At 40.1% G+C, this 26840-nt stretch overlaps 1 protein-coding gene and 1 long non-coding RNA gene across 7 annotated transcripts in view; one reads left to right on the top strand and one right to left on the bottom strand.

Moving 5' to 3' along the window:
• Positions 1-21202, top strand: part of UIMC1 (ubiquitin interaction motif containing 1) — a 167316-nt gene extending 146114 nt beyond the window's left edge. For all 4 annotated transcript variants that reach the window (XM_059174397.1, XM_059174398.1, XM_059174400.1 and 1 more), the window contains 5 exons: positions 15248-15326; positions 17453-17624; positions 19112-19175; positions 20161-20203; positions 20756-21202. In XM_059174397.1, coding sequence (XP_059030380.1) covers positions 15248-15326; positions 17453-17624; positions 19112-19175; positions 20161-20203; positions 20756-20966 — 569 coding nt within the window. In that variant the 3' untranslated portion in view covers positions 20967-21202. The remainder of the gene's footprint in view (positions 1-15247; positions 15327-17452; positions 17625-19111; positions 19176-20160; positions 20204-20755) is intronic.
• LOC131831961 (uncharacterized) overlaps positions 1-26797 on the bottom strand; it is a 42557-nt gene extending 15760 nt beyond the window's left edge. The window contains exons 1-3 of one of the 3 annotated variants that reach the window (XR_009353876.1): positions 26181-26797; positions 25166-25209; positions 21835-21941 (exon numbers count right to left, since the gene is read on the bottom strand). This is a non-coding gene — a long non-coding RNA (uncharacterized LOC131831961). The remainder of the gene's footprint in view (positions 1-21834; positions 21942-25165; positions 25210-26180) is intronic. The other 2 variants (XR_009353878.1, XR_009353877.1) reach the window with 2 other exon arrangements.
• Positions 26798-26840: the final 43 nt, after the last annotated feature.

The following is a 26840-nucleotide window of genomic DNA, read 5'->3' as shown; positions in this document are numbered from 1 at the left end:
ACAGTTTATTTGTTAAAGAGACTAGCTTTTTGTCTTTCAAAATTCCCTTTCTGGATTTTGCTGATTGTATCCCTGTTCTATCTTTAGTGTTATTCTGTTCTAGACAGTGATTTCTGAAAACTTCTAGTTAGATTTGAGGCTTGATCAGGTTCAAGGTTTGATCAGATTCAGTTTGGATTTTTTTTTTTTTTTTTTGAGAAGAGTATGTTATAGATGATATTGTATGTTCCATATTGCATCAGTTTGTGAAGCAATCTTTATGATGTTATCTTTTATGATGTTACGATTGATCAATAGGGTCAACCTAATTCATTCATTAGAAAGCCAGTGCTTTCAACTAATGATCATTGGTGATCATTGCCTAGATCTGTTATTTCATGAAGGATGTCTCCTAATATATTTTTTTAAGATTTATTTATTTATAAATAAACAGAGAGACACTTTCTGAGTAGGGGGAGGGCTGAGGGAGAGAATCTCAAGCAACTGCCTGCTGAGCAAAGAGCCTGCCGTGGGGCTTGATCCCAGCACCCTGAAATTACTACCCGAGCTGACTGAGCCACTCAGGCAGCCTGTCTCCTAATATTTAAACAGTTATAAAGTGGTATATATATGGGGGGAGAAAAAAAAAGGCAACATAGAAAAATCATTACCCCCTCCACCATTATTGTTAATATTTTGGTGTATTTTCTGTTTTTATTTTGAATCCCTGTATAGTATTTCATCTTGTGTTTGAACATTAGGTTGTTTAAATATTTCATTGTTAAAAAATGGTTTGATAAAATATCTTTGTCTTATGAATCTCATTTAAATTCAGATGATTTCCTCAGTATTGATTCCAAAAATGTAATTCATGGGTCAGTAGATATGAATTATTTTAAAATTCTAGATAAATATTGTCAAATTGCTTAAATTCCAGCTGTTAAAAAAATTCTGCTATAAATATTATGCACAAGTACTAGTAAGAACTAGACAAGTGACTTTTTCTAAGACCTCTAAATTATTCAATACCTCATAGATTGAGGAATTTTGTTCATAAAAATATAATGGTGGTAGACCCTTTATTTCTGTATCTTAAGTAGGGATTATGTGACTTTAAGATTTTTCTCAGTATTTACTCTTGCCTTTAACCTCAGGTTGGGGGGCACTGCTAAGAATATTTTTATATTATTACTTTTGTCTTTGTATGAACAGGTATTGAGCAAGCCGTGCTGACACTTTAGATGCAATGGCTAGCTATAGCAGCACTGAAGGTTAGGGTCAGGAGCTCAGCATTCAAGTGCACCTCTTGAGAAAGCAAGCTTATCTCTAAACTTGAGAGGAAATTACTACAACTTGAATAGCACAGGGGACCTTTATGGCTTCTCTGAAACAAAGAAGACAATTTGGTATTGTGGTACTGACTTTGGAGTCTAACAGACTGAATTGTATCTAAGACCAGGTATTTACAGAATTGAGGCCTCTGAGTCTTTTTTATTTTGCTTGTCTGTAAATTGGACCCAGTGATGCCTGCCTGTTTTAGGGTTGTTTATACTTAGAAAGTGTCAACATAATCATTAGAGTATTTGAATTAGAAGTTATCTTTAGTAGAATAAGATTATCAAGTCTAGTACCTGAGAGAGCAAAAGGAATTTATTTATTGAATGGAATGAGGTGTAGATATGGCTTTTCTGTTTCAAAAGTTATTTTAGATCAGACTCAAGAGACAATTTCATCTAAGTTATAATAATATTCTGTTGGTTCTTTTTTTAAAGCATTTTATTTATTTTGAGAGAGAGAGTGTATGCACAAGCATGGGGGAGGGGCAGAGAAAGAGAGGGAGAAGCAAACTTCCCACTGAACAGGGAGCCAGAAGTGGGGCTCAATCCCAGGACCTCAGGGTCATGACATGAGCTGAAGGTAGGCATTCAACCGACTGAACCACCTAGGCACCCCCAAAATATTCTCTTGTTCTTAAAGCCAAGAAAATACTCTGGAAAACTTCTGAATAAGAAATGACCTTGCAAATTGATGAATTATACATATGTATATATTGAGTGTCAATTTTATGCCAGGAATATAGAATACTGAAGTGGTTAAGAGACAGTCTGCTGGGGGAGATAAGTAGGTAACGCAGTAAATAGAGTGTTGTGTGAAAAGTGCTGTGATAGATGCACAGAGAGCCCTGTTTAAGTATAAAGTTTGGGACCTTCTTGCGTCAGGGAAGACTTCCTGGGTACTGCCACTGTTAATGCTGGGCCTGAGTGATTCTGAGAGTAGTATGGAAGATTGGAAGGGTTGAGGCTAGAAAAAGGGAGAGAAGTAACAAAGGAGTGTCAGTGGAAGAGGAGAGATAGGAGAATCTTTCAGTGAGAGAATCAATCACACTTTGTGACTGGGGATCAGGTTGAAAGAAGGGAGCTTTGATTTAGGTTTCTGCCTAAGCCCATGTAGGGTGCTCAACTTAAGAGTCCCCCTGAGTAAAATTTAGAAGATGACTATATTAATTATACTGTATTATTTATGTTCCTTTATATATAGCACCTACTATAACCCAGGTACTCTTATATAATCTGAGAATACAATTCTGAACAAAAGAGAAATCTGTGCTCTCGTGAAACTTACATTCTCATGGAAAAAACAAATGATAAATAAAACTTAAGAAAAATAAGGCAAGAATCAGAGGATAGAGAGGAAAGGGCAGGGAAGGCAGTGGGCGGCGGGTGGAGGGGAGCTCTTAACTTATTAGATCAAGGAAGACTTCTTAAGGTGACATTTGAATCGAGTCATTCCAGGTAAAGGGAATAGCTATAAAGCTCCTAAAGCAAGAGTGTGTTTGACATGTGTCTTATAGCACCAGGGAAGCCATAATGAGACAGTGGGATGAGCAACAGGGGAAAAGAGAGGAGAGATCAGATCAGTGATCAGATTATCTGGGTTTTTGCACTTTATTCTAACTATGATGAAATGGCATAGAACGGTTGAGAGCAAGGAAGTGATGTAATCCAGCTCTGGCTACTGTGTGAAATGTAGAAGGCCAGAAGCAAAAGTAGAAGTGAACAGGAGGCACTTGGAATATTCCAGGCAGGGTCTAATGTTTCTTTGGATCATAGTGATAGCCGTGAGGTAAAGAAGTTGCCAAATTTGGGATGTATGTTGAGGATTGAACTTACAGGATTTTCTGGAGTAAGACAGAAAACTCGGGTAACACCATAGTTTTGCCCTAAGCAACTGGTTTAGTTATGACTCCATTTTTTGAGATTAGGAAATTCAAGGGATCCAAAATAGCCAAAACAGTCCTGAAACAGACCAAAGTTGAGGGTTCACACTTCTTAATTATATAACTTACCAATCAAGACAGGATGCTGCTGGCATAAGGAAATAGATGGATGGATGGATGGATGGATGGATGATGGATGGATGGAATAGAATTGAGAGCTCAGAATTAAAACCATACATTTATAGCTAACCAGGTTTCGACAAGGCTATCAAGATAATTCAGTAGGGGGAAATAGTCTGTTCAACAAATGGTGCTAAGACGACTGAATATCCACATGCAAAAGAAAAAGTTGACTCCCTTCACACTATATACAAAAAATAGATCAAAGACCTAAATGTAAATACTAAAAACTCTGTAGCTCTCTTAGGGGTAAATCTTCATAGATTTGACAGTGGATTCTTAGATAGGACACCAAAAGTTTAAGCAATATAAGACAAAAATAGATAAATTAAATTAGACATCATCAAAATTTAAAACTGCTGTGCATCAAAGGATGCTATCAAAAAAGTAAAAAGAAAAATATACAGAATGGGAGAAAATATCTGTAGAATTTGTCTTTTAAGGGTCTGGATTCCAGAATATATAAAGAACTTTTAGCATTCAACAACAAAAAGACAACCCAATTAAAACAAAGGACTTGGGCGCCTGGGTGCTCAGTGGGTTAAGCCATTGCCTTCGGCTCAGGTCATGATCTCAGGGTCCTGGAATTGAGTCCCGCATGGTGCTCTCTGCTCGGCGGGGAGCCTGCTTCCCTCTCTCTCTCTCTGCCTGCCTCTCTGCCTACTTGTGATCTCCCTCTGTCAAATAAATAAGTAAAATCTTTAAAAAAAAACAAACAAAAAAAACAGACAAACAAAAAAAGGCAAAACAAAACAAAGGACTTGACCACAATAGCCAACCTATGGAAAGAACCTAGATGTCCATCAACAGATGAATGGGTAAAGATGTGGTGTGTGTATACACACACACACACACACACACACACACACACAATGGAATACTATGCAGCCATCAAAAAACTAAAATCTTGCCATTTGCAATGATGTGGATGAGCTAGAGGCTATTATGCTAAGCAAAATAAGTCAGTTGGAGAAAGACTAATATCATATGATCTCACTGTTAAGAGGAGTTTTAGAAACAAGACAGAGGATCATAGAGGAAGGGAGGGAAAAAATGAAACAGGATGAAACCAGAGAGGGAGAGAAACCATGAGACTCTTAAATCTCAGGAAAAAAACTGAGGGTTGCTGGAGGGGAGGAGTGAGGAGGGATGCAGTTGTTGGGTGATGGACGTTGGAGAGGGTATGTGCTATGGGGAATGCTGTGCATTGTGTAAGACTGATGAATCATATACCTGTACCCCTGAAACAAATAATACATTTTATGTTAATTTAAAAAAATTTAAAAAAACCCAAAGCACTCAAGTAGTTATTTCTCCAGAGATGTACAAATGGCCAGCAAGCACATGAAAAAATGATCACTATCAATCGTCAAGAGAGAAATTCAAGTCAAAACCACAAGATACTTCACACCCACTAGGATCGCTATTTTAAAAAAAAATAAAAGTAACAAATGTTGGCAAGAATTTGGAGAAATTGGAAACCCCCCCAAGTACATTTTCTGTGGGAATATAAAACGGTGCAGTGGTCCTGAAAAAAAATTCCTTGGTATGCATTCCTGATATATGCGACAACTTGGATGAACCTTGGAAACATATGTTAAGTGAAGAAAGCCAGTCACAAAAGACGAAACATAGTATGATTCCATTTATATGATGTGCCCAGAATGGGCAAACCTATAGAGACAGAAGTAGATCAGTGGTTTGTCTAGGGCTGGAGGTTAGCAGGGGAATGGAGAGTGACTGCTAATGGGAACAGGTTTCTTTTTCAGTTATTGGAAAATACTATAAAATTGATAGTGGTGAGGGGCACCTGGGTGGCTCAGTGGGTTAAAGCCTCTGCCTTCGGCTCAGGTCATGATCTCAGGGTCCTGGGATCGAGCCCCGCGTTGGGCTCTCTGCTCAGCAGGGAGCCTGCTTCCCCCACCCCTCTCTGCCTGCCTCTCTACCTATTTGTGATCTGTCTCTCTCTGTCAAATAAATAAGTAAAATCTTTTTAAAAAAATTTTTTTAAAAATTGATAGTGATGATAGTTGTACAACTATGAAAATACTAAAAACCATTGAATTACACTTTAAGTTAGTGAACTATGTAATATGTGAACCATATCTCAATAAAGTTGTTGTATCAAAACAAAAAACGGTGACTCCAGAGTCAGGACGGATACTAGAGGTTTGAGGATAGCAGAGGAGAAATTAAATAGTCTCTGGGAGAGTAGAAGAATAAACTGACTACAGAAACATGATGATTGCTGAGCAGTACTGAGGAGCCACTAGAGCTGTGTGGTTTTAAATATACTGTGAGCCTGTCAGCACTGTTGTGCTGCTTGTAAGGACACGTAATAAGTAGGTAGAAGGTTGGATTTAGCCAAAATAGAGTTTTACCAGGGAGTACAACAGAAATTAGAAACGAGTTGAGAGAATATTCAAGGGAATGGTTAATATGATAATCGTGAAATCTAAGTTAGGTAAAAAGTGAGGCCATGACAGGGTAATGGACAATGAAAAGGTGATAGTCTAGAATTGAAACATCCCAGTGGGGCTGAAGGATTATTGGAGTCAGGATATTAGAGGGAGTGACTTGGAGGAGATGGGTGGTGGTGATCAGAGATCAGAGAACGGGACATCTGAAAATGAGATCTTGGAAGTGGCACCGTTACTATTGGCAGGCTCAACCAGAACTAGGGTTGAGGAATCAGGGTTCTTGAATTGGAACCGGAGAACACAGAAAATGAATCAGCTCTTTCTTATTTCTCCCAAGGATCGCACATAACTGGCACCATTCGAGATGCAAAGGACAGAGGCTAATTCATTACATACAATGGATGTCTTGGGCATTAGGCCTACTTTTCTCTCAGAACCCCACTTGAGAAAGGCTGAGATGATAGCATCCACGGGAGCTGATAGCCAAAAGCTCAAGGAATTGAGAGGCCAGCGTATTGGACAGGCCATACCCCAGGTTGAACCTACGAAAACTCCAACCTCATAGGCTTCAGACTAATATGTAGATATTAAAGTCACCAAGAATGATGGCAGGAGTGGTGAAGAGATAAGATAGTAAGCGCTATGTTAAAGTTTTCAAATAATGGCCAGGAAGTGGTGTGGCTGGTAAGGGGCACGTGACCAGGAGAATAGTAGATGACTTCAGTGGGCGGGTAGCAGGGCTAGCACAGTGGTTTGTGTTTCATACTAGGTTTTTCTAGTAGTCTGGAAACAAATGAGAGGCTGCTTACCCCACCTCCAGATCAGTAGTACCGTGGTGTAAAGAAGAAGAAATAGCCAATACTTGAGAAGTGCAAAGAGAAACAGTATCTTCGGAGGACAGCCATCTTTCAGTGAGACCAAGCGGATGAAGGAAACGTTCACACAAGCAGCTGAAAACATCGGGGGTTTTATTGATCACAGACACAGGTTCCAAGGGAGAAAGTCATTTTGAGAATAGGAAGATCAAGTTAGCTTACAAAAGTCCCTCCAGATAACAGTCAGGTGGGGTTGAGAATCTATGTGATGAGAGCGGCCATGGGACATTTGGATTTCCCGTGGTGTCCAAAGTAAACACTTAAGGCAGGACAGGATTAGTCGCGGTTCTCTCTTAAAGGAGCAGTGCTAGCCAAAGGAGGTGTCCACATGACAAAAATGTTCTCCATCTGTGGGGTCATATATGATAGCCAGTAGTCACATGTGGCGACTGAGCACTTGAAATGTAACACACACAAAAATGAAAAAAATATCAGTGAACTATGAGACCATTTTTAGGTGGCCTAATACACAGGTAACCACGGTCCCTACAGGGGGGGAAGGGACAGAAAAAAATTTTTCAGGAATTAATGACTCAGAAAATTCCAAACTTGATAAAAACTATAAATCTGTTGATCCAAGATGTTCTAGGAAGCACGGACATAAGAAACAGCATCAGAGGGGGAGCCTGGGTGGCTCAGTGGGTTAAGCCTCTACCTTTGGCTCAGGTCAGGATCTCAGGATCCTGGGATCGAGCCCCGCATCAGGCTCTCTGCTCAGTGGGGAGCCTGCTTCCCCCCTCTCTCTCTGCCTGTCTCTCTGCCTACTTGTGATCTGTCAAATAAAATCTTAAGGAAAAAAAAAAAAAACAGCATAAATTTTAAAAGCACATCATAATCAAGTTGTTTCAAACCAGAGATAGAGGGAAAAAAAACCCTGAATATCATTCAGAGAAAAAAGGACATGTTACGTGCAGATGGGAAAAACAAGAATTAGTCAGATTTCTTGTTAGGAACAACACACTGCAACGCCATATGGTTCTGTCTAATAAGCAGATATTAAAGTCAACAAGAATGATGGCAGGAGTGGTGAAGAGATAAGATCGTAAGTGGTATGTGAAAGGAAGTGGGTTAGTTGATGGGGTGGCAAGAAGACAGGCAAAATCTTATAAAATTCTGAAAGAAAAAGGTTACCAACCTAAATTTCTTTCTTTTTTTTTTTTTTTTAAAGATTTTATTTATTCATTTGACAGAGAGAAATCACAAGTAGATGGAGAGGCAGGCAGAGAGAGAGAGAGAGGGAAGCAGGCTCCCTGCCGAGCAGAGAGCCCGATGCGGGACTCGATCCCAGGACCCTGAGATCATGACCTGAGCCGAAGGCAGCGGCTTAACCCACTGAGCCACCCAGCCACCTCCCAACCTAAATTTCTATACCCAGCAAAAAAATCTTTAAAAAATGAGGGCTACTAAATGTAATAAAGTATTTCAGATTAGATCCAAGAATATTTAGTGGGGGGTAGTAGTAGGAAAACTGGTGAAATTTGAATAAAGTATGGAGTTTAGTTGATAGTTGTGTACCAAAGAGGTGCCTGGGTGACTGAGTCAGTTGGGAGACAACTCTTGGTCTCAGCTCAGGTCTTGATCTCAGGGTCGTGGGTCTGATCCTGGGTTGGGCTCCGCGATGGGTGTGGAGCCTGCTTTGAAAAAAAAAAAAAATTATGTACCATTGTTAATGTTTTAGTTCTGACAAAGGTACTGTGGTTACGTGAGATTTTAACATTAGAAGAAAGTGAGCATTATAAAGAACATTATAAAGAAATTTCTACATTGTCTTTCCAATACTTTGTTTACAATTCTAAACTATTCCAAACTAAAAATGTTATTAAAAATTTAAAAGATGAAATAGAGACTTTTCAGATATACTAACACTGAAACAATTAATCACCAGAGACTTAATTCATAAGAAATATTTAAAGTCCTTGAGGCAGGGGCGCCTGGTGGCTCAGTGGGTTAAGCCTCTGCCTTTGGTTCAGGTCATGATCCCAGGGTCCTGGGATCGAGTCCCGCATCGGGCTCTCTGCTGGGCAGGGAGCCTGCTTCCCCCTCTCTCTCTGCCTGCCTCTCTGCCTACTTGTGATCTCTGTCTGTTAAATAAATAAATAAAATCTTAAAAAGATTTTTTAGGTGGCCTAATACACAGGTAACCACGGTCCCTACAGGGGGGCAAGGGACAGAAAAAATTTTTTTAGGAATTAATGACTCTGTCATTAATGTGATCTCTGTCTGTTAAATAAATAAATAAAATCTTAAAAAGAAAAATAATAAAGTCCTTGAGGCAACAGGAACACTACAGTGGACTGGATTGTGTCATCATGCCTCATGTAACTGAGGAGCTCAATTTTAAATTTTATTCTAATTAAGATTTCAGTTTAAACAGCCACACATCTCAGAAAATGGTCGATAATTCTAATGACAGCCTTTTTGCTGGATCTTTAAGGAGAGTACTTATAATACTGGGTCTTTAAGGAGAGTACTGGTAATACTGAGATAGGCATCATGTGGATGGAACAAGCCTCCCCTTCTTCCTCTTACTTCCCACTGAGGAAATGCTAGGTAAGAGGATGGTCAGTCATAGCAGGACCATATATAAAATTCTGTGGCCTCCCTTTTTTTTTTTTTTTTTTTTTTTTACAATTTTAAAATTTATTCATTAGAGGGCTTGCGAAAGCATGAGCATGGGGGCGGGGGGCGGCTAGAGGGAGAGGGAAAAGCAAGCTCCCTGCTGAGCAGGGAGATGGACATGGGGCTGATCCCAGAACCCCAGGATCATGACCTGAGCAGAAGGCAGATGCTTAACTGACTGAGCCACCCAGACACCACTCTGGCCTCCCATTTTTTTCTACTGAGATAGTTTTGAGTTTGAGGGAGATAGACTGAGTAGAATTTCTCTTGTTTGTATATATAATTTCCACTCTCCTCAAGGAGTCATCATCTTCAATGTTTATAGTTCCAGGCCACATGTTTTTACTTTTTAGAGGGGTTTATTAGAGAGAGAGAGAGGGAGAGAGACAGAGAGCAAGCACATGAGCGAGGGGAAGGGCAGAGGGAGAGGGACAATCTCTGTTGAGCAGGGATCCAGACTTGGGGCTCCATCCCAGCTCAATCCCACACACCCACATGTCTTTATTTTTGATTGCTTGTCTTTAGATTTTCGAAACAGTGTAGAAACAAATGTTTACACAGTATTGATAATTGTTCTGTAAGGTTTTGGTTACTTACTTGACCAGGTTACTTACTTGACCATTCTTTTTGTACAAATTAGTATGAGAACTAAAGATTAAGCCCTAATCTAAATTATAGATAAGCTGGGCACTAGTTCTAAGGGTCGTCTTTTTTAAAAATTTATTTTTATTTTTTTATTAACATTCTAAGGGTAGTCTTAAATCTTTAGATAAAGCTAAGAAGTAATAAGCTGGAATAATAACGGGAATTATATAATAATAACAACAAAGGTTTGTTGAGAACTTTCTGTGGACTGGACACTATTACAACTTATTTGGATTATCTGATAGGATCTTTACCAAAACCTGTGAGGGTATGCTGTTACCTCATTTTGTAGGTAAGTCAACTGATACTAAGGTTAAGTTACTTGCCCAAGTTACTCTACCCAGCACAGCTAGTAGAATCCTAACTTGGACAACTCTGAAGTCAATGCACTTTATTCTGCTAGGTGTTGCTGCTTTTTAATGTATTAACAGTGCCAAGCCAAGTCCCAAGCACAGCTCCTGAGGATGTTTTCCATCCAGTGTTAGACAAAGGCCTGCGTTAATGGTTGTAGGTTATAGGCGGCGCTCTCAGCTCTCAGTGTTATCCCTCCTTTCTGTTTTATCCCTCCGACCTGGTAATTGCTTTTTGGGTAGTTGTCCCCAGATTCCATTGCTTCCTTTTGAAATCTTTGGCTGTTGTCACCAGTAGTTGGGTTTTTGGACTTAAATTTCTTCCTGCAGCTATTTGAAATGGCTGTGTCAACCCTCAGAAACTAAAGCTGTAGGCTCCTTTAGAACAACATATACCTTCGTGCTCCTTCATAGGGTAATATATTTCAAAGGGAAAATGTAGCTGTAGGGTCCAGTCCAGTTCACTCTGCTCATAACATTTAATAATAGAATTAGCATATAGTTTTCAGTCATGAGCCAAATCTCTCCCCTCATATTCTTTTCCACTTGCCCACTCATTTACCACTTACAACTTTTTCTTTTCCCATCCTTTACCCTCTTATTTCCCAGGAAAGGCAGCCTGCTCCTATAAAATAACATACGCTTCTTTGTTTTAATTCTTATTTTAAGATTTATTTATTTGATAGAAACAGCTAGAGAGGGATCACAAGCAGGGAGAGTGGGCGAGGGAGAAGCATGTTTCCCACTGATCAGGGAGCCTGATGTGGGGCTTGATCCCAAGACCCTGGGATCATGACCTGACCCAAAGGCAGATGCTTAATGACTGAACCACCCAGGCAGCCTATTAAGATTTTATTTTTTTTAACTCTACACCCAACATGGGGCTTGAACCCACAACTGTGAGATTAAGATTTGTACACTCCCACCAACTAAGCTAGCCAGGTGCCCCAACATATACTTCTGTGAAGTTAGACTCTTACTTTGTTCCTGGTTCCATGTTTCTTTGTTGTTGTTTTAGCTTTGTGATCTGGATTAGGTTATTTAATATTCATCATCTAAAAAGTACAGATAATCATATATGCCTTGCAGAATAATTGTAATAGAAATTATGTTTATAAAGTCCCTGGCACAGAGAATGTCCTCATAAAACAAGAGCTTTTTTGAGTACATTTCTGTGATTTAATTTGGCAAATGTTTATTAGCATCTAATCAATGCTATACTCTACTGAGGATGCTGAAGAAACAAAACCCAGAATCTCTGAATTCAGAAAGTGTAGAAGGGGGACTGACATATAAACAACAACAGAAATGTGCTAAGTGCAATAGGGGTATATATAAAGTGCTAGAAGCAATTCTTTTCTCAGCCTTGCCTGTGTAGTGCTTTCCAAGTATCTTTTGGAAAAATACTTGGTATTCAAGATGGAGGACAAATAGAGAGAGGGGAAAAAAAAACAACCCTTAAAGGTTTCTGTAATCTGTGAGGTGCCAACGTTTTGAGAATTGATTTCAGCAAGACATTTGATAAAATCCCTCATGAAGTCCTTATACATAAGATGGAGAAATGTGGACTGGCTGATAGAATAGGAGGTGGATTTGAAGGTGGTTATATGGCTGTGTCCAGGATGGTTTTCTCCTGGACACAGTACTTTATTTTTACTTATAAAATCTGTAGGTTGGAAGGAACCTTAGAAATAGATAGTGTACTTTAACTGTATCTAAGACCTCTCTATAATCTGGTCTATTTTTCCTTCCCTTTTAATTTTTAATTCAACAGTACAGAAAAGTATATAGTGCAAAAATATGCCACCCTCCTATTGCATTCCCCAAGTGTCCCTGTCATCCTCCCCAGAGACAAACACTATTAATAGTTGCTTGTGAGGGGAAGGAGGGAAGGAAAGAGTGAGGGAGGAGGAAAAAAAGTTGCTTGTGTATATGTGATCTTATTTTATTATGCTATCTTTTTACACCTTGTGTTATAGTTATTAAGTGTATGTGCTGTCTCCCTTAGTAAACTGTAAGCTTAAGAACAAGGACCTTGGGGCACTTGGGTGGCTCAGTCGGTTAAGTGCCTGCCTTCAGCTTAATTCATGATCCCAGCGTCCTGGTATTGATTCCCCACATGGGGCTCCCTGCTCAGTGGAGAGCCTGTTTCTCCCCCTCCCTCTTTAGCTCCCCCTGCTTATTCTCCCTGCCCCCTGTCAAATAAATGGATAAAATCTTAAAAAACAAAACAAAACAAGGACCCTACTACATAATTTCCTATATATCCCCCAAATTACTTGCACATTGAAGATTAAGATTCTCAATTAATACTTGCTTGATTAAATATTTAAAGGAAATTTGGACCAGGAAGAAGGCAGGCTTATCTAGTAAAATGCCATAGGTTTCTTTCCTTGGCCATGTCATTTATTATAACCATTTTCCTCAGTGACTTGGATGAAGATGTAGAAAGCATGCTTATCATATATGCAGATGACACAAAGCTGGAAAAGAGAGTTGATAGCATCAGATGACAGAATCAAGACTGGAGATGATCTTAAACTATAATGTTCAGCTGAAAAGAACAGGGATAAATATAAAGTCCTGTGTTTAAGGGGGGTGGAAATAACCAACAACTTAGTTACCTAAGTATAGAATTAGGAGACTTGTCTTGATAATATTTTATTTGAAGATAATTTGGAAGGGTAGGCCATGAATCTTAATTACCTTTAAGCTCAATTTAAGATTTTCAACAAAGCAAATACAATCTTGGCTGGATTAGTAGAATATGAGTCTCTGTGGGCTAGTTTGTAGTTCTTGTGTTCTCTCTACTAGTCAGACTGCTTGTGGAGTATTTGGTCCGTATAAAGAGAGAGACTGACAAATGGGGATGTATGTAAAGGTCAACTAGGAATGTAAAACTTGGGTATAGGAAATCAGACCGATCTAGATCTATCTTGAGTTCTACCACTTACCATTTGTGATAGCTTGGCAAAGCTAATTCCTCTGAGTTTGTTTCCATACCTTTAGAGTAAGGCAGAATAGTAATACCAATCTAGAGGATTGTTTTAAAGATTAGAATTAACCTAGGCAATCAAAAGTTTCTGCACTCATTAGAGATTGGATTAATGACTAGATATAGTCCCTGCTTTGAAGAAGGTTACATTTCAGTGGGGCAGACAACTGAGTAAATCCAAGATTGTAATGTAGTTTGTTAAGTGTTCAGAGAGCTGACTTATGGAAAAGGGGGTAAACTTACTCATACAGTCCCCAGTAAATACAGAATGAACTGGATTGTTGTGTAGCAATAGAATGAGTTTCCCTAGGAGGAAGTGAATTCCCCTCAGTGAATGTATATAAAATCAAGTTGAGACTGTATGATAACTTGTTGGGGATGCTTATGGAAGGAATTTTTTTTTTTTTTTTAATGAGTAGAGGGTTGGACTAGAAGGAAAGGTGAACTATGAACAGCGGGGGGCCAAATCCAGCCAGACATCTGTTTTTGTGAAGTTTTATTGGAACATACCACACCCCTTATTTATGTGTTGTCTATGGTTGCCTTCTACTACAGTGTAGAGTTGGGTAGTGTGACAAAGACCATATGGCCTGCCAAATCTGAAGTATTTACTGTGGCCCTTTAGAAAAAGTTTCCTGACTGCTGACTAGATCAATTGTTTACAAACTAATTATTTTGTGAACTGATAACCTTCCTAAATTCTATGGCATGGGGATTTCAAGTCAAGAGGGAAGAAGACAAGATTGGAAGTGAGATGGTTATAGTTTTTCTTTTTACTTCAAGGATTGAAGACTAGAAACCAGTTGATTAACCTCCAAGATCTTTTAAGACACTGTTATTTTATAAATTGATGCCTTTTGTTGTGAGACAAAGTATTGGTATGCTGCCTGGGCTAAAGCTGTTTATACCCACTAGCACTGGAAGGTGGTCCTAGTGTGATGGGAAAAACTGGTTGTGTTAACCATTGTGAACTTTTTTCCTCTTATAATTGGAGCACTTCAGAGAGTAAAGATTAGAGCTAATATGGGTACTCATATAGATGTAGCTATCATTACTGTATGTCATAGAATACATCATTGGAGTGTGTGTCACACCAGACAGAATTTTGGTTGGAAAAGTATAAAGGGATTCAGTGTTGCTAGTTGGGGTGCTACACAAAACCTTTCCTTATGTGGACTAGATCTTTTATTTTTTTTTTAATTAAAAAAAATTTTTTTAAAGATTTTATGTATTTATTTGACAGAAATCACAAGTAGATGGAGAGGGAGGCAGAGAGAGAGGGAAGCAGGCTCCCTGCTGAGCAAAGAGCCCCATGCAGAACTCGATCCCAGGACCCTGAGATCACGACCTGAGCCGAAGGCAGCAGCTTAACCCACTGAGCCACCCAGGCGCCCCAAATTAAAAAATATTTTTAAAAGATTTTATTTATTTTACAGAGAGAGAGAGAGTGCATGCCTGAGCATGAGCAGGGGGAGGGATAAGTGGACTCTGCACTGAGCACAGAGTCCTTGGGGCTCCATCTCACAACCCTGAGATGATGACCCGAGCTGAAACCAAGAGTGGGACACTTAACTGACTATGCCACCTGGGTGCCCTTTGACTAGATCGTTAGATCTCATGGCAGTAGGGGATAAAAAGATCTCTCATTAGCAGGAATATCTTGTGGCTGGCAATTTCAGTTCATACATTACAGGTGTTATTCTCTGCTAGAAAAGCAGAGGTTTCCCACACAGTGCACTTTTTCCAGGGGAATAGGATTTTAAACTTTGCTTCTTCACATACATTTTATCTTTTATATTTAGAGTCTACTGCCAACTAACAGTTTTTTTCTTTCTCTTTCTTTGTCCTTCCCTCCCTTCTGCCCTCCCTCTCCCCCACCCTCCCTCTTCCTTGCTTCCTCTCCCTCCCTCCCTCCCTTCCTTACTCTTTCCCTCCCTCCCCTCCCTTCCTTCTTTTTTTGTTGAAAGTATTGACTCGGAGACAAAAAGAGGCCAAGAGCAAGAGTGACAGTGGGACAGTTGCCCAGACATCCTTAGACATTGACAAGTAAGTAGGTATGCTGTGTTCTCGGAGCTCTTTTGACGTATTATGGCTTATACTGAATAAAGAGATCCATTCCTCTTCTACCGTGGTTTTCCTTGGCCTTCCAATCACTTCATTGCTTTGATGTCTGAATTTATTCTTTTATTCCCAATTTCTGTTAGTGTAGATGGCCTCTGTATCTTTTTATTCCTAATTTATGTCAGTGTAGATGGCCTCTGTATGATTAATAACCCTAAAAAAGTCCTGCCACCCATTCCATTTGTACATTGCTCTTAGATTTCTGTTTTCTTTGAATTTGTGTATTGGTGTTTGGTACTTTTGGGAAGCAGTGAGCTATTTTGCGATGTAATGTTATAGAAGTTGAGTTGCAAAATGTTGAGCAATATAGGTGACTTCCTTGGGTTGTGGGTTGCAGCTTGACTAAGAAACAAAGTACATTCTATGGGATGATTGGGTATAAGTGACACCTCCTGAAAGTAAAGACACTACCAATAATACATTATAGTAGTAGTCATTAGGCAGAAATGTTTATCTTTGAAATATAGATTTTAGATCTGAAATTTCAGGGCTGCTTTCTCTAATTCAGTTGAGCAGAGCTGATTACTTGTTCCTTTTGGAATCCTGTCATGTGGACATTGCTTTAGGACTATATTCATCCTACCATATTGCAGTAATTTTTTTTTTCATTTTTGATACTTCAGTCTTCCTGGATAGGCTGTGAATTATTTGAAGGCACATACTTGCCTTCATTCATGTTTATATCCTCAGCATCTAATAAAATGCATCTGAGACAGCAGTTAACAGTAATAGCTGTTTGTGTAACACCTAATATTATGTACCAGTCACTGTGCTAAGTGTATGATTTACTTCGTAGCTCTCACAATAGCTGATAAGATAGTTTTTCTTTCTTTCTTTCTTTCTTTTAAGTAGATAAAGAAATTGAAGGGAAATTATAAGTAACTGGTTAAGATCATGCTACCAGAACTGGCAAAGCCCACGTGACTCAAAAACTTAAGCTCCTTGCACAGTGCTGCTGTCTCTCATGTAGTAGGGGGTTAATATATGATTTTTGCATTAATTCATAAGTTTTTAAAGGTACACTGGTCTAGCTTTTCTCATAAGGCAATGTTTTGCTCCTATTTTTAAAGACCTCCAGAGTAAGTTTCCGTAGAGCTAATTCAGATCACTCTTGCTGTATAGTAACTGACTAGTAAAGGCCAGAAAGAGTCTAAAATAGCAAGCTTTGGAAAGTTGTCTTTAGCTTCTTAAAACTAAGATGATCTTAAGAATCAAGCAGACCTGGCTTCTGATATTTATTAACTAATAAGACCTTGGGGAGAAAAGTACCTTCTTAATAGGGCAAAAGAATTAATTGAGAAATTGTGTTCAAAGGGCATTATACCAGTTCTTTGCTACAGAAAAAATAGTTAATGATTGTTCATTTCCTTCCTTTGTCCCCAGTGATTCTGTTTTCACTGATGCCCAATAAACCTTACTTCAAGGACACAGTTTCCTCTCTTTCTACAATTATACTGTTATAAAAAGATAAAAATAGCTGTGTATATGAAATTACACAAAAGACTATAGCAGAACTACATGGTTTTGGTAACTTCCTAGTTGATGTTGCAGGTTGTAGAATTAGGGAAGTCAGCATACAGACTTGATTTACTAATCAGACAAGTTCATCCACCCTGGTAAAAATGTCATCTTGATTTAATGCACTTGGTGTTCCTTTTTCTGTCTAAATCTTAACTTCCCTTTGAAAAAAACTATTACACTTAATTTCAGAAGAGTTTGACAGAATATTTTATGTCTGAAGAGCAATCAGCATTGTTTGAGATAGTTAGAAGAACTGATTTCATTACCATCCCACTGCTGCAACAGCAGGGTACAGAGAAACAGCCAGGGAAAACCGCTAATCAGTCAGTCCTTTTGATTGGCGTCGGGTTAGTTTTATTGGCGATCCTGCTGAGCGAATCTGCATTGGTTGACATGTCTCCTCCACAGAATAACGTAAAAACACAATTGAGACAGAATAACATAAAAACACAATTTAAGACTTATCCAGGAGCCCAGAGGCAAAAACAAATCTTAAAACTGCTTTTTCCCCCTTTCTTGTGATTGGCTAGGAATGAGAAGTGTTATCTCTGTAAATCCCTGGTCCCATTCAGAGAGTACCAGAGTCATGTGGACTCCTGTCTCCAGCTTGCAAGGGGTGACCAAGGAGGTGAACCTGAAGAGAGTGGGAAGGTATGCTCAGTTATGGAGGAGAAGCAGCAGCAGCGGCTGAGGAATCCAAAGGTGTGTATGGAATGCTTTAGGAAATTCTCCAAAGTTCTGTTCTATGCTTTTTTCCCTTCCTCCTTACTTTTCTATGTATCTAGAAATAATATTTTGTTTTAAAAGTATATTTTCTTTTAATTAAAAAGTAATATATGCTCACTGTAGGAAATATAGGAAATTTTTTAAAAAGCATAAAGAATCAGGGAAAATGATCACCCACAATTGAGCTACTTAGAGATAACTGTTAGTATTTTGGCCTATTTTCTTTTTTTTTTCTATGCATTTTTAATGTAGTTGAGACCATATGTGTGTATATATGTATGTGTGTGTATACGTGTGTGTGTGTGTGTGTGTATAAACTTTATAGCATAAATACATTCCTGAGTCTTTTTTTTTTTTAGATTTTATTTATTTGACAGAGAGCACAAGTAGGCAGAGTGGCAGGCGAAGGGAGATTCAGAAGCAGGCTCTTTGCCAAGCAGGGAGCCTGATGTGGGGCTCGATCCCAGGACCCTGGGATCATGACCTGAGCCAAAGGCAGCCGCTTAACCTACTGATCCACCCAAGTGCCCCACTGGGTTTATTTTCAAACTGTTTTTAAAAATTACTCTTAATGTTTATATTGCTTAACCACTCATATTATTGGACATTCAGGTTCTTTCTAATTCTTTGTATTATAAGATTGTATTTGAACCATTAATCTGTGTACCACTGACTATTTCTTAGATTTCCTAAAGTGGAACTCATGTAAACATTTTAAAATCTGTTGAAATGTACCACCAGATTCCTTTCCAGAAAGGATATCCAGTCATACCCCCACTGCCAGGAACATATTTGAGATCAACTCTATTTAGCACCTTGTATGCCTGGTCTTTGGAAGCTGTGAGGTCTGGTCCCTGGTATGGGGAAGATGAATGTGCTTTCTGGGCTTTGCAATTAGAGATCAGGAAGATCAAGTCTTGGCTTAGAGATCAGAGATGAAGCAGCAGCTCCATATGCGAGGCTTACTCACTTAGCAATCACTGCACACTAAGATGGATAAGCCATTATCTGTCATGACAAAAGAAAGGGACCCTGGTATGAATGGGGTGATGTGATTGGGAGTTGTGGCTTATAGGTAAGTGCCTGTATCATAGAGCCAGTTGGCTCTTCTGGCATCACTACTTCAAGAAGCTATTCTGAAACTGTTATTTTCTATTCTAAAATCTCTCCAAATCTATCATAGGTCAATGGTTACTGTTCTTTAATATCTTTGTGGAATAATTTGCCTTGACTCTGGTTATCCATTCTTGGATAATATTCTTGGCATAAAGATATATTCTGTTCATCATGGCAGTTTGTGTTTTTACTTGTATACCCTCATTTATTAGAAAGCAAAAGACTTTCCTAGAGCTATGTCCTACATTCCTTCTCTCCTGGAGATAGGTGTGATCTGGGCTAAGGAAGGTTGTATTTTAAATTCTCTGCCATGAGATAATCCTTTGATCTGTTTTTCTCTATCATAGGAAAAAAATCGCAGTGAAGGCCGGCTCCTCAGTCTCTTGGAACAGACTGAGCACAGGACTGCAGGTGAAGACCCCACAACCAGTTTTCTGGGCTTATGTCATAGGCCTTCCAGTAAAAATGGCTACTGCCAACTCACTGTTTGTTGGAGTTATGTGGATTTACATTTGGCCCATTAGCCAGACTTTGAGACTCCTTTTAGTTTCCCTTAACTAAGGAACAGGACTTCCTGTTAAGGGAAAAAAAATTCCAAATTAACAGGGGAATGACACAGCCCCAGATACCTTCCAAAGGAACAGACTTGGGAAACTAGACATGCAGATATTTCTGCCTTCTCCTAATGTTTTGTGCATCATTTATTACTTGCCCCAACCTGCATTCCAGAGGGATTGTAGGAAGTAACTTTGTCTCTTTGTGCCTAGTATTTAGGGAGCAGTAGAGTGGATTGGTTATGAGCATTGCATAAAGTTAGCAATACCAACTTCATAGATTTTAAGGATTATATCTAGTAAAGTTCCAAACATACTCCCTGGCATAAGTAGGCTCTTGATAAATGTTAGCTGCTATTATTATTGTTATTAGTTGCTGTTGTTAAATTTCACTAGATGCAAATGGAAGAGGAGCTTTTGCTTAAGCCTGGTGAGATTGCTTACCTTCTCATTCTAACAGTTCATTCCCACTAAGCAAATCTGTTTTGCCTTCTGATGACTATAAAAAGGCAGCCTCTCCAAGCCCTATAGCCTGCTGCTTCTAGATCAGCATGTTGTGAATCTCTGCAGGTGGCAGATTTCTCTTGGCAACTCCTTGTTCCTCAAGTCCAGATTTGAAGTAGATTATTCAGAGGTTGTTCATTCAAAAGTGTTCACCTTGATACTTTTGCAGCTGAGCCTGTTGGGTGCTAATACTCATATTTTATGGGTTTGGGGATGGGGATCTGAGCTACTTGTTTAAGACTGATGAAAAACAGTGCCCAGAACACAGAAAGCACATGAGCAGTGAGAAGTGGTATGATTATAACACTATTAACATTATTACTTTTTCTCTCTTATAGATGCAGAAATAAAGATCAAGTCTTCAGAGACAGCAGGCTTCAGGTGAATTGGGGTATACACTGAAGTATGGCTGTCAGTAGTTCTAGAAAAGTACAGGCCTTGTCCTGGGTCCTGTGTATAGTGTGATATTCAAACTATTGAAGGTAGAAATCACCATGGAACTGTGTGACCTCTGTGTGTGCTACCCTCCCCCCATATCTAGGCTAAAAATTGGATGGCTAGTTCAGTTTCATGGCGTTAAAACAGGCAGAACAAAAGCTGTGATTTATTCTTTTCTCCTAACCCTGGTCTTCTGACCTAGATTTCAAGATGTTTGGGAATTTGGTAAAAAAATAATTAAAAAAAAAAAAAAGTTTGGGAATTTAGGTCTGACTTCTCATTCTCTCAGTATCTCACTGTGTGACTTTGGGTAATATGATTTACCCAATGTCCTTATCTGTGAAAGGGGAATGATAATACCTACCTGGTTGGATTATTACAAAGATTATATGAACTAATAATGTATGTAGAAGCCTCTGGTATAATGCATGATACATACTTAGTGCTTATTAGTAGGTATATATTGAATTCTGAATTTTCCCCCCTTCTCTTTAGGGTGCCCTCACCAATGATGGAAGAGGCAGGCTGCAGCAAAGAGATGCAGAGTTCCCTTGCACATCTCGACTTAAATGAGTCTCCCATCAAGTCTTTTGTTTCCATTTCAGAAGCCACAGATTGCTTAGTGGACTTTAAAAAGCAACTTACCGTCCGGCCAGGTAGCCGGACACGGACCAAAGCAGGCAGAGGAAGAAGGAGAAAACCCTGAATTTCTAGGGTCCAGACATTGACAAAACCATTAGCAGTAGGGGTGGGCCATGGTCATTAAGTTTTAGTGGCCCCTGTTTCATTGTTGAGCAAGTTTTGGCCCTGCAGTTTTCATCACCAGCATCCACTCAGCATTCTTGTTTTGATGTTTTCTATAAGCTATACAGACGATTGTGTATAGTATTCTGTTTTATAACAGTCTGGATTCACTTATAGTTAAAAGAAAATTTAAATATATTTATGTTTGTATGAAATCTTATTTCAATAAGATGGAGATCTTCCATTTTTCCCCTCGGTGTTGCAGGTTTTGGGGTGGGAGTATTTAAATTGTGGAGCTAAATTACATGTTTCCAAATTAATGCCATTACTGGTCTTTGACATACTGCCTAAATTCACTGAATGTATAGTGCATATTTCTGAGCACGGTTACTCCCTTGACCTTTTCTGACTTTGACATACTGCCTAAATTCACTGAATGTATAGTGCACATTTCTGAGCACGGTTACTCCCTTGACCTTTTCTGACATCACTGTGGAAAGTGCCAAGGCATCAAATCCTACTTCTTATTTTGCTATCCCTATCATTCAGCAACCTGTTACTTCATCTTGCTGCTTCACCTAGTTAACAGTTCTCAGCCAGAGCATAGGACCTTTGAGGGGTATCTCCTGCCATTCTTACCAGGAATTTGTAAGTGAATGCTCTGTTACTAATTCCTGTGCAATTATTTTTCTTCCTAGATTAACCAGTGGGGATACCAGGCATATTCATCTATTAAAGCCAAGATTAGTTCTCTTGCTGTCAAAGGTCATAGCAGTACCAGGAAATAACATCCCTATTTCAGTATGTTACTGGTAGAGGAGTGCACGTACTTGACCACATTGCCCAGGAGCTTTCAGTGCATAACAAGATGTGGTCTATCTGCAGTGTACTTGCAGACTTCAAAGATGAGAGGATGTCGAACAGCAGAAGCAACTACCTGAAGGAGATACCCAAACAAGGATGTTAAGAAAGCTAGCTTTGGCCCAAGCTGATTTGAAGATGTAATAAAAGTCTGTGGGAGGTGGCTGCTGACCAGGAAAGGATCCTGGGACAGGATAAATAGGGATATCACTCAGACTCTACTAACTTCTGATTCATCAAATTTTCTTGATTTTAAGGTGAAAATGAGATAGGTATTAGACTGGGGAGAGGGGTTCAGAGAGATAGCTAAAATGGCAAGCACCAAATGGTCCTTTAAGATACTTTTTAAAAAAATTATTTATTTATTTGAGAGAGAGACAGAGATAGAGCATGAGCAGGGAGGGGAGGGAGAAGCAGGCTCTCTGCTGAGCAGGGAGCCCGATGCCCCAGGATCATGACCCAAGCTGAAGGCAGACGCTTAACCAACTGAGCCACCCAGATGCCCCTAAGATACTTTTCTTGCCTATGCCATTGCACACAAGCTTTTTGAGTTAAAAGAAGGCCAGATGGCAGGCTCCTGATTTTTTCCATGTTCTGGTGTTGCAGGGCACTGACATTGTGGCCAGCATCACATAAAGAACAGGTGTTATTTTTTTTGAGGAACTACTATGGTTTGGGTAATGTATGTACTTACATTTAATCCTCACAGCAACCCTGTGAGGTAGGTAGTATCCTCTAATTTTCAGGTGAGGAAACAAAGAAAGGCTCAGGGGAATAAATGAAGCCACTTTTTGGTCCATGGCAATGAGATAACAGTGCCCCTCATATTCAGTCCTAAAGAAAATGCTTTACTTTGGCTCTAGTATTGATTATTTTCCTGTCTTCCTTCTAACCCAAAAGTAGTTTATTAGTTCTGTCCCATCAACTTAATTCTCACTAGTCTCTCTCATTAAATGGCAGTTTGTTGGAGGGTAGAACATTATAAATGGGATGGTATGTTTATCTCTTTGCCTGAAGAGAAGAAAAGGAAAAGGCTGATTCTAGAAAGTGCATTTTTTAGCTTATAATTGGGCAGTCTCTCTAGAACATGGCTTCGATAAAGGCTGTTTGTTTTATTCTCCATGTGCCTTGTGCCTGTGGTCCTGTGGGAGGGGCATTAGTGAGAATGAAGAGACAAAAAGTCAGCGGAAAGAGTATCATGTCAGCCTGAGACTGAAATCCTGCTTCTGACATGGGTTAATCCCTCTGAGACTTAGTTTCCTTGTCCATAAAATGGGGAAATCATACTTAACAGGGTTCTAAGGATTAAGCTAATGGGTATAAAGGCACAGTATCTGTCACATGAAGAAGATGAGTAAGTGGCAGCAGTTATGAATATGGTGCTAGTTTTGTATGTCATAAGTAGTGTTTGGGTGAGGGATAAAAAAGCCAGAAAGAGATGGGGAGCAGATGGAAGAGGAAACCATTCTTAGAGGAGTGAGCCTTTGACTGCATTAGCTTCATTGACTACCAGCCTTCCACAACAATTTTGGGTCCTGGGCATTTAGAGCTCACCTAGGACCTTAGATTTGGGGTTTTGTTGTGTTTTGGTTTTGCTTCTTCTGAAAGATGGGAAGCAGTTCTGCTGGTGTTTCCAACTCTTGAAGAGCTGGAAATCTCCATGAACTTCACAAGCTATTACCATAAATTGGGAAAGAGAAGAAGAGTTCTCTGTGTTAGGCATTGTGGTTGTGTAATTTCCTTTCATCCTTACAACAGCCTTCCAGCAGAGGCTGTGGCTTGCGCATTTCCCCTGGGTATTCACCATTCTATTACATACCCACAATGTCCTATTGCAAGAACTTGCAGCTCTATGCCTTAGGACATCTCTAGACTTCTGTGTGGTCAGGCAGGGAGTGCCAGGACTGAGGCCCCTGAGGCAGTCTTCAGCCAGTGAAAAATGGAAGTTGGGGGGTAAATATTTGAGCCTCCTTACCTCTTAGGTGGGTGCATTCTCCACCAGAATTCTAAGAGGTCCTCTGTGGGATTGAACCTCAATAGCTGCCAGCAGCAACTTAATTATATATGCACTATTGTTTGTTTTTTTTTTCCCTTCCTACCTCACTTCTAACTACCCTGTCAGTACTTTCTAGATCAGGGTTGGGACTAGGATGAGGGGCCTTCAGTCTAGGGTACTTTAGGGCAGAGTGGGTACTTAACGTGAAGGTAAGAAGGCCTCTATATTTTATAGCTAGGCACTTCACATGCATCACCCTAATCCTAGCCCTGGCCTGATTGCTTCCCAGTTAAGGTATTTGCATGCACATTAGGTCTGCCTCCAGGGAAACCCAAACTAAGGCAAATCCTATGGAGAAATTAGTCTCTATGTTTTATGCTTGGAGATGTGAATAGATTTGCCTAAAGTCATACAGCTGGTAAATGGGATGGGATTTGAACCTAGGTGTGCTTGACACTAGAACTGATGCTCTGTGCACCTCACTACTCACTACCTCTTACCTCCCACTTGAGTCCCAAAACTCAGTGGAAACTCAAGTTTGGATGGGCTCATTCTCTCTACTCAAAGCACAGCAGTTTTGATCCCAAGCTGATTTAATAGAAATTGGGCTGAAGGGAAGGCAGGTAGTGGATGGTAGTACCAATGGGAAGATAGAAGAATGTACAAACCGTACAAACTCAGAGTGGAAAGGTTGCTGAAGCCATATGCACCAGGAAGGCAGGAAGAGTTTACGTATTTCTTCTCAGTTACAAAAGCCCTGGACTGTTGAAGTTGTGGTTCTTCAATTTAACAAAAATTAAACCGATACCTGTTACATGTCAGGTCTGGATCGTGGGCCCTGGAACTCCAAAGATGAGCAAGAAACATTCTCTGGGAGCCCACCATATAATGGGGGAAGACAAACACATAAACAGATGTTTGTTTGTTTGTTTGTTTGTTTGTTTTTCTAAGTAAACTTTACACCCAGCACAGAGCCCAGTGCAAGGCTTGAACTCACAACCCTGAGATAAGACCTGAACTGAGATCAAGAGTCAGATGCTCAACTGAGCCACCCAGGTGCCCCTAAACAGATATTTTAAATAGACTGTTGTCAATGCAATGATGTAAGCTAATCCAAGACACTGGGATCAATAGACCACACTCAGCCAGGGTCAGAGCCAAGAGGAACTCATCAGGGAAGGCTCCACAGCATTGGCAGTGACTGAAGTCTACTTTAAAGGGTAAGGAAAAACTAGGTGAAAAGGCTGGAGAGAACAAAGGGGGGGGTGGCTATTCCAGATAAATAAGCATGAACAAAGACTTACAGTAAGCAGCAGCTTGATGGGTGTAGAAGATCTGCAAGGCATACCTGGGGTAAAAGGGTGTACAAGGAATGGTGGGGAACTTATTGAGGGCTTTTGTCAGCTGTGAGAAGCAAGCCTGTGAATAGCTCAGAGGAGGGAGAGCCTGGCTTCTAGCCTAACCCTGGCTGCAACCCACCTTTCACTGACCACCAGTTCCCATTCCTTAGTTCCTTCTGGACAGCTGGAGATTGGTACTAAGGGGCTATGAAGGAGGCTTGTCAGGGTTTGTCCTCCTTGTTGGTCAGTGCCATCTGGCATCTGAAGTGAACTGCTGGCCACTACTACACCTCTGCTACATCCGGGGTTGTCTTAGCTGCTCATAGAATTTAAGCCCAAGGCACTTCTACCCTCCATAGGCGCTGACACAGACCTTCCCTGACACTCTACCTAGGGACCCCTCTCCTGGGGAAATAGATACAGGACTTCCAGAAACATGGTTTAAAAAACCCTGGCATTACTTGTCAGGAACATATCCTTACTCTGGCCCAGAAGACTGTGGACTCTTGACTGTCAGCATGAATCACATTCAGTTCCATATTCTTTGCCAACTAGACAAAGCTGAGAGAGACTAGAGCCCCAGGCTAGGCAGGATATTCTGTTATGGGTGTCCTCCCTATCCCCACCACCAATTTCCTGTCTTTCAGAGCCTGTATGTCTGATTGATACCCAGTGAAATGTGCAGCAGGTTTGATAATCTGGCATGTTTCTAGGCCAGTCGTGCCAAAAATAATACAAGAGCCACTGTCCCTGGTCTCCATCCTGGTGTCATATGGAGGCCATGTTCTGTCTGTAGACAATGGTAGGGTTAACTGCTAATGAGGTAGCCCAAACTTTAAAATACCTGCTCACCAATTTCCCAGAAATGAAAATTAATACAGTATGTCGTCTCCTATCATGGTGGGTATCTTAGTCTTTACAGACTTCTATAACAAAATACCACAGATTGAATAGTTTATAAACAACGAAAATTTCTCACAGTCTGGATGCTGGAAGACTCAAATCAAGGTGCCAGCATGGTTGGGTGAGGGCCCTTTTCCAATCCAGGCTGCAGACTGCCAACTTCTTGTATCCTCTCATGCTGCAGAAGGGGCAAAGATGCTCTCTGGGGCCTCTTTATGAGGACGCTGACCCCATTTGTTAAGGCTCTGCCTTTATGACCTAATCACTTTTCAAAGGCCCAATCTACTAAAGTCTTCACTTTGGGCATTAGTTTTCAACAAAATTTGTTTTGGTGTTGGGGAGGGGGATATAAATATTCAGACCATAGCAGTGGTCATAGTGATGCCACAAGGTTCTATGCATTCAAGAAGACTGGGGGAAAATCAGCTTTGTGGGAGCAAACAACTCTACTGTAGCCTGAGATTACCCTTCCCCTTCTGGTAGAGAAGATCCAGGGTATGAACCTACACCCCCTCTACCCCTCCCTGGCCTACCATCTGAAGGCTAGACTCCACAGTCTGGCTGGTACCTCTCCCATCATATATCCTCACCTACATGTATCTTTATTTAGGTCTTTGGAGCTGAACCACATACCATAAAGGTGCCTTGTGCTCCAAGATTTTGCACAGGCTCTTCTCTCTCTGAAGGATTACCTCTGCCAGCATACTGCTAGTCTTTCTTCATGGCTCAGCTTCCT

The sequence above is a fragment of the Mustela lutreola genome, chromosome 5 (assembly GCF_030435805.1).
Source record: "Mustela lutreola isolate mMusLut2 chromosome 5, mMusLut2.pri, whole genome shotgun sequence".
NCBI classification, from domain to species: domain Eukaryota; kingdom Metazoa; phylum Chordata; class Mammalia; order Carnivora; family Mustelidae; genus Mustela; species Mustela lutreola.
Note: the sequence above shows the minus strand (reverse complement) of the source record. Positions and strands in the feature narration are given on the sequence as shown.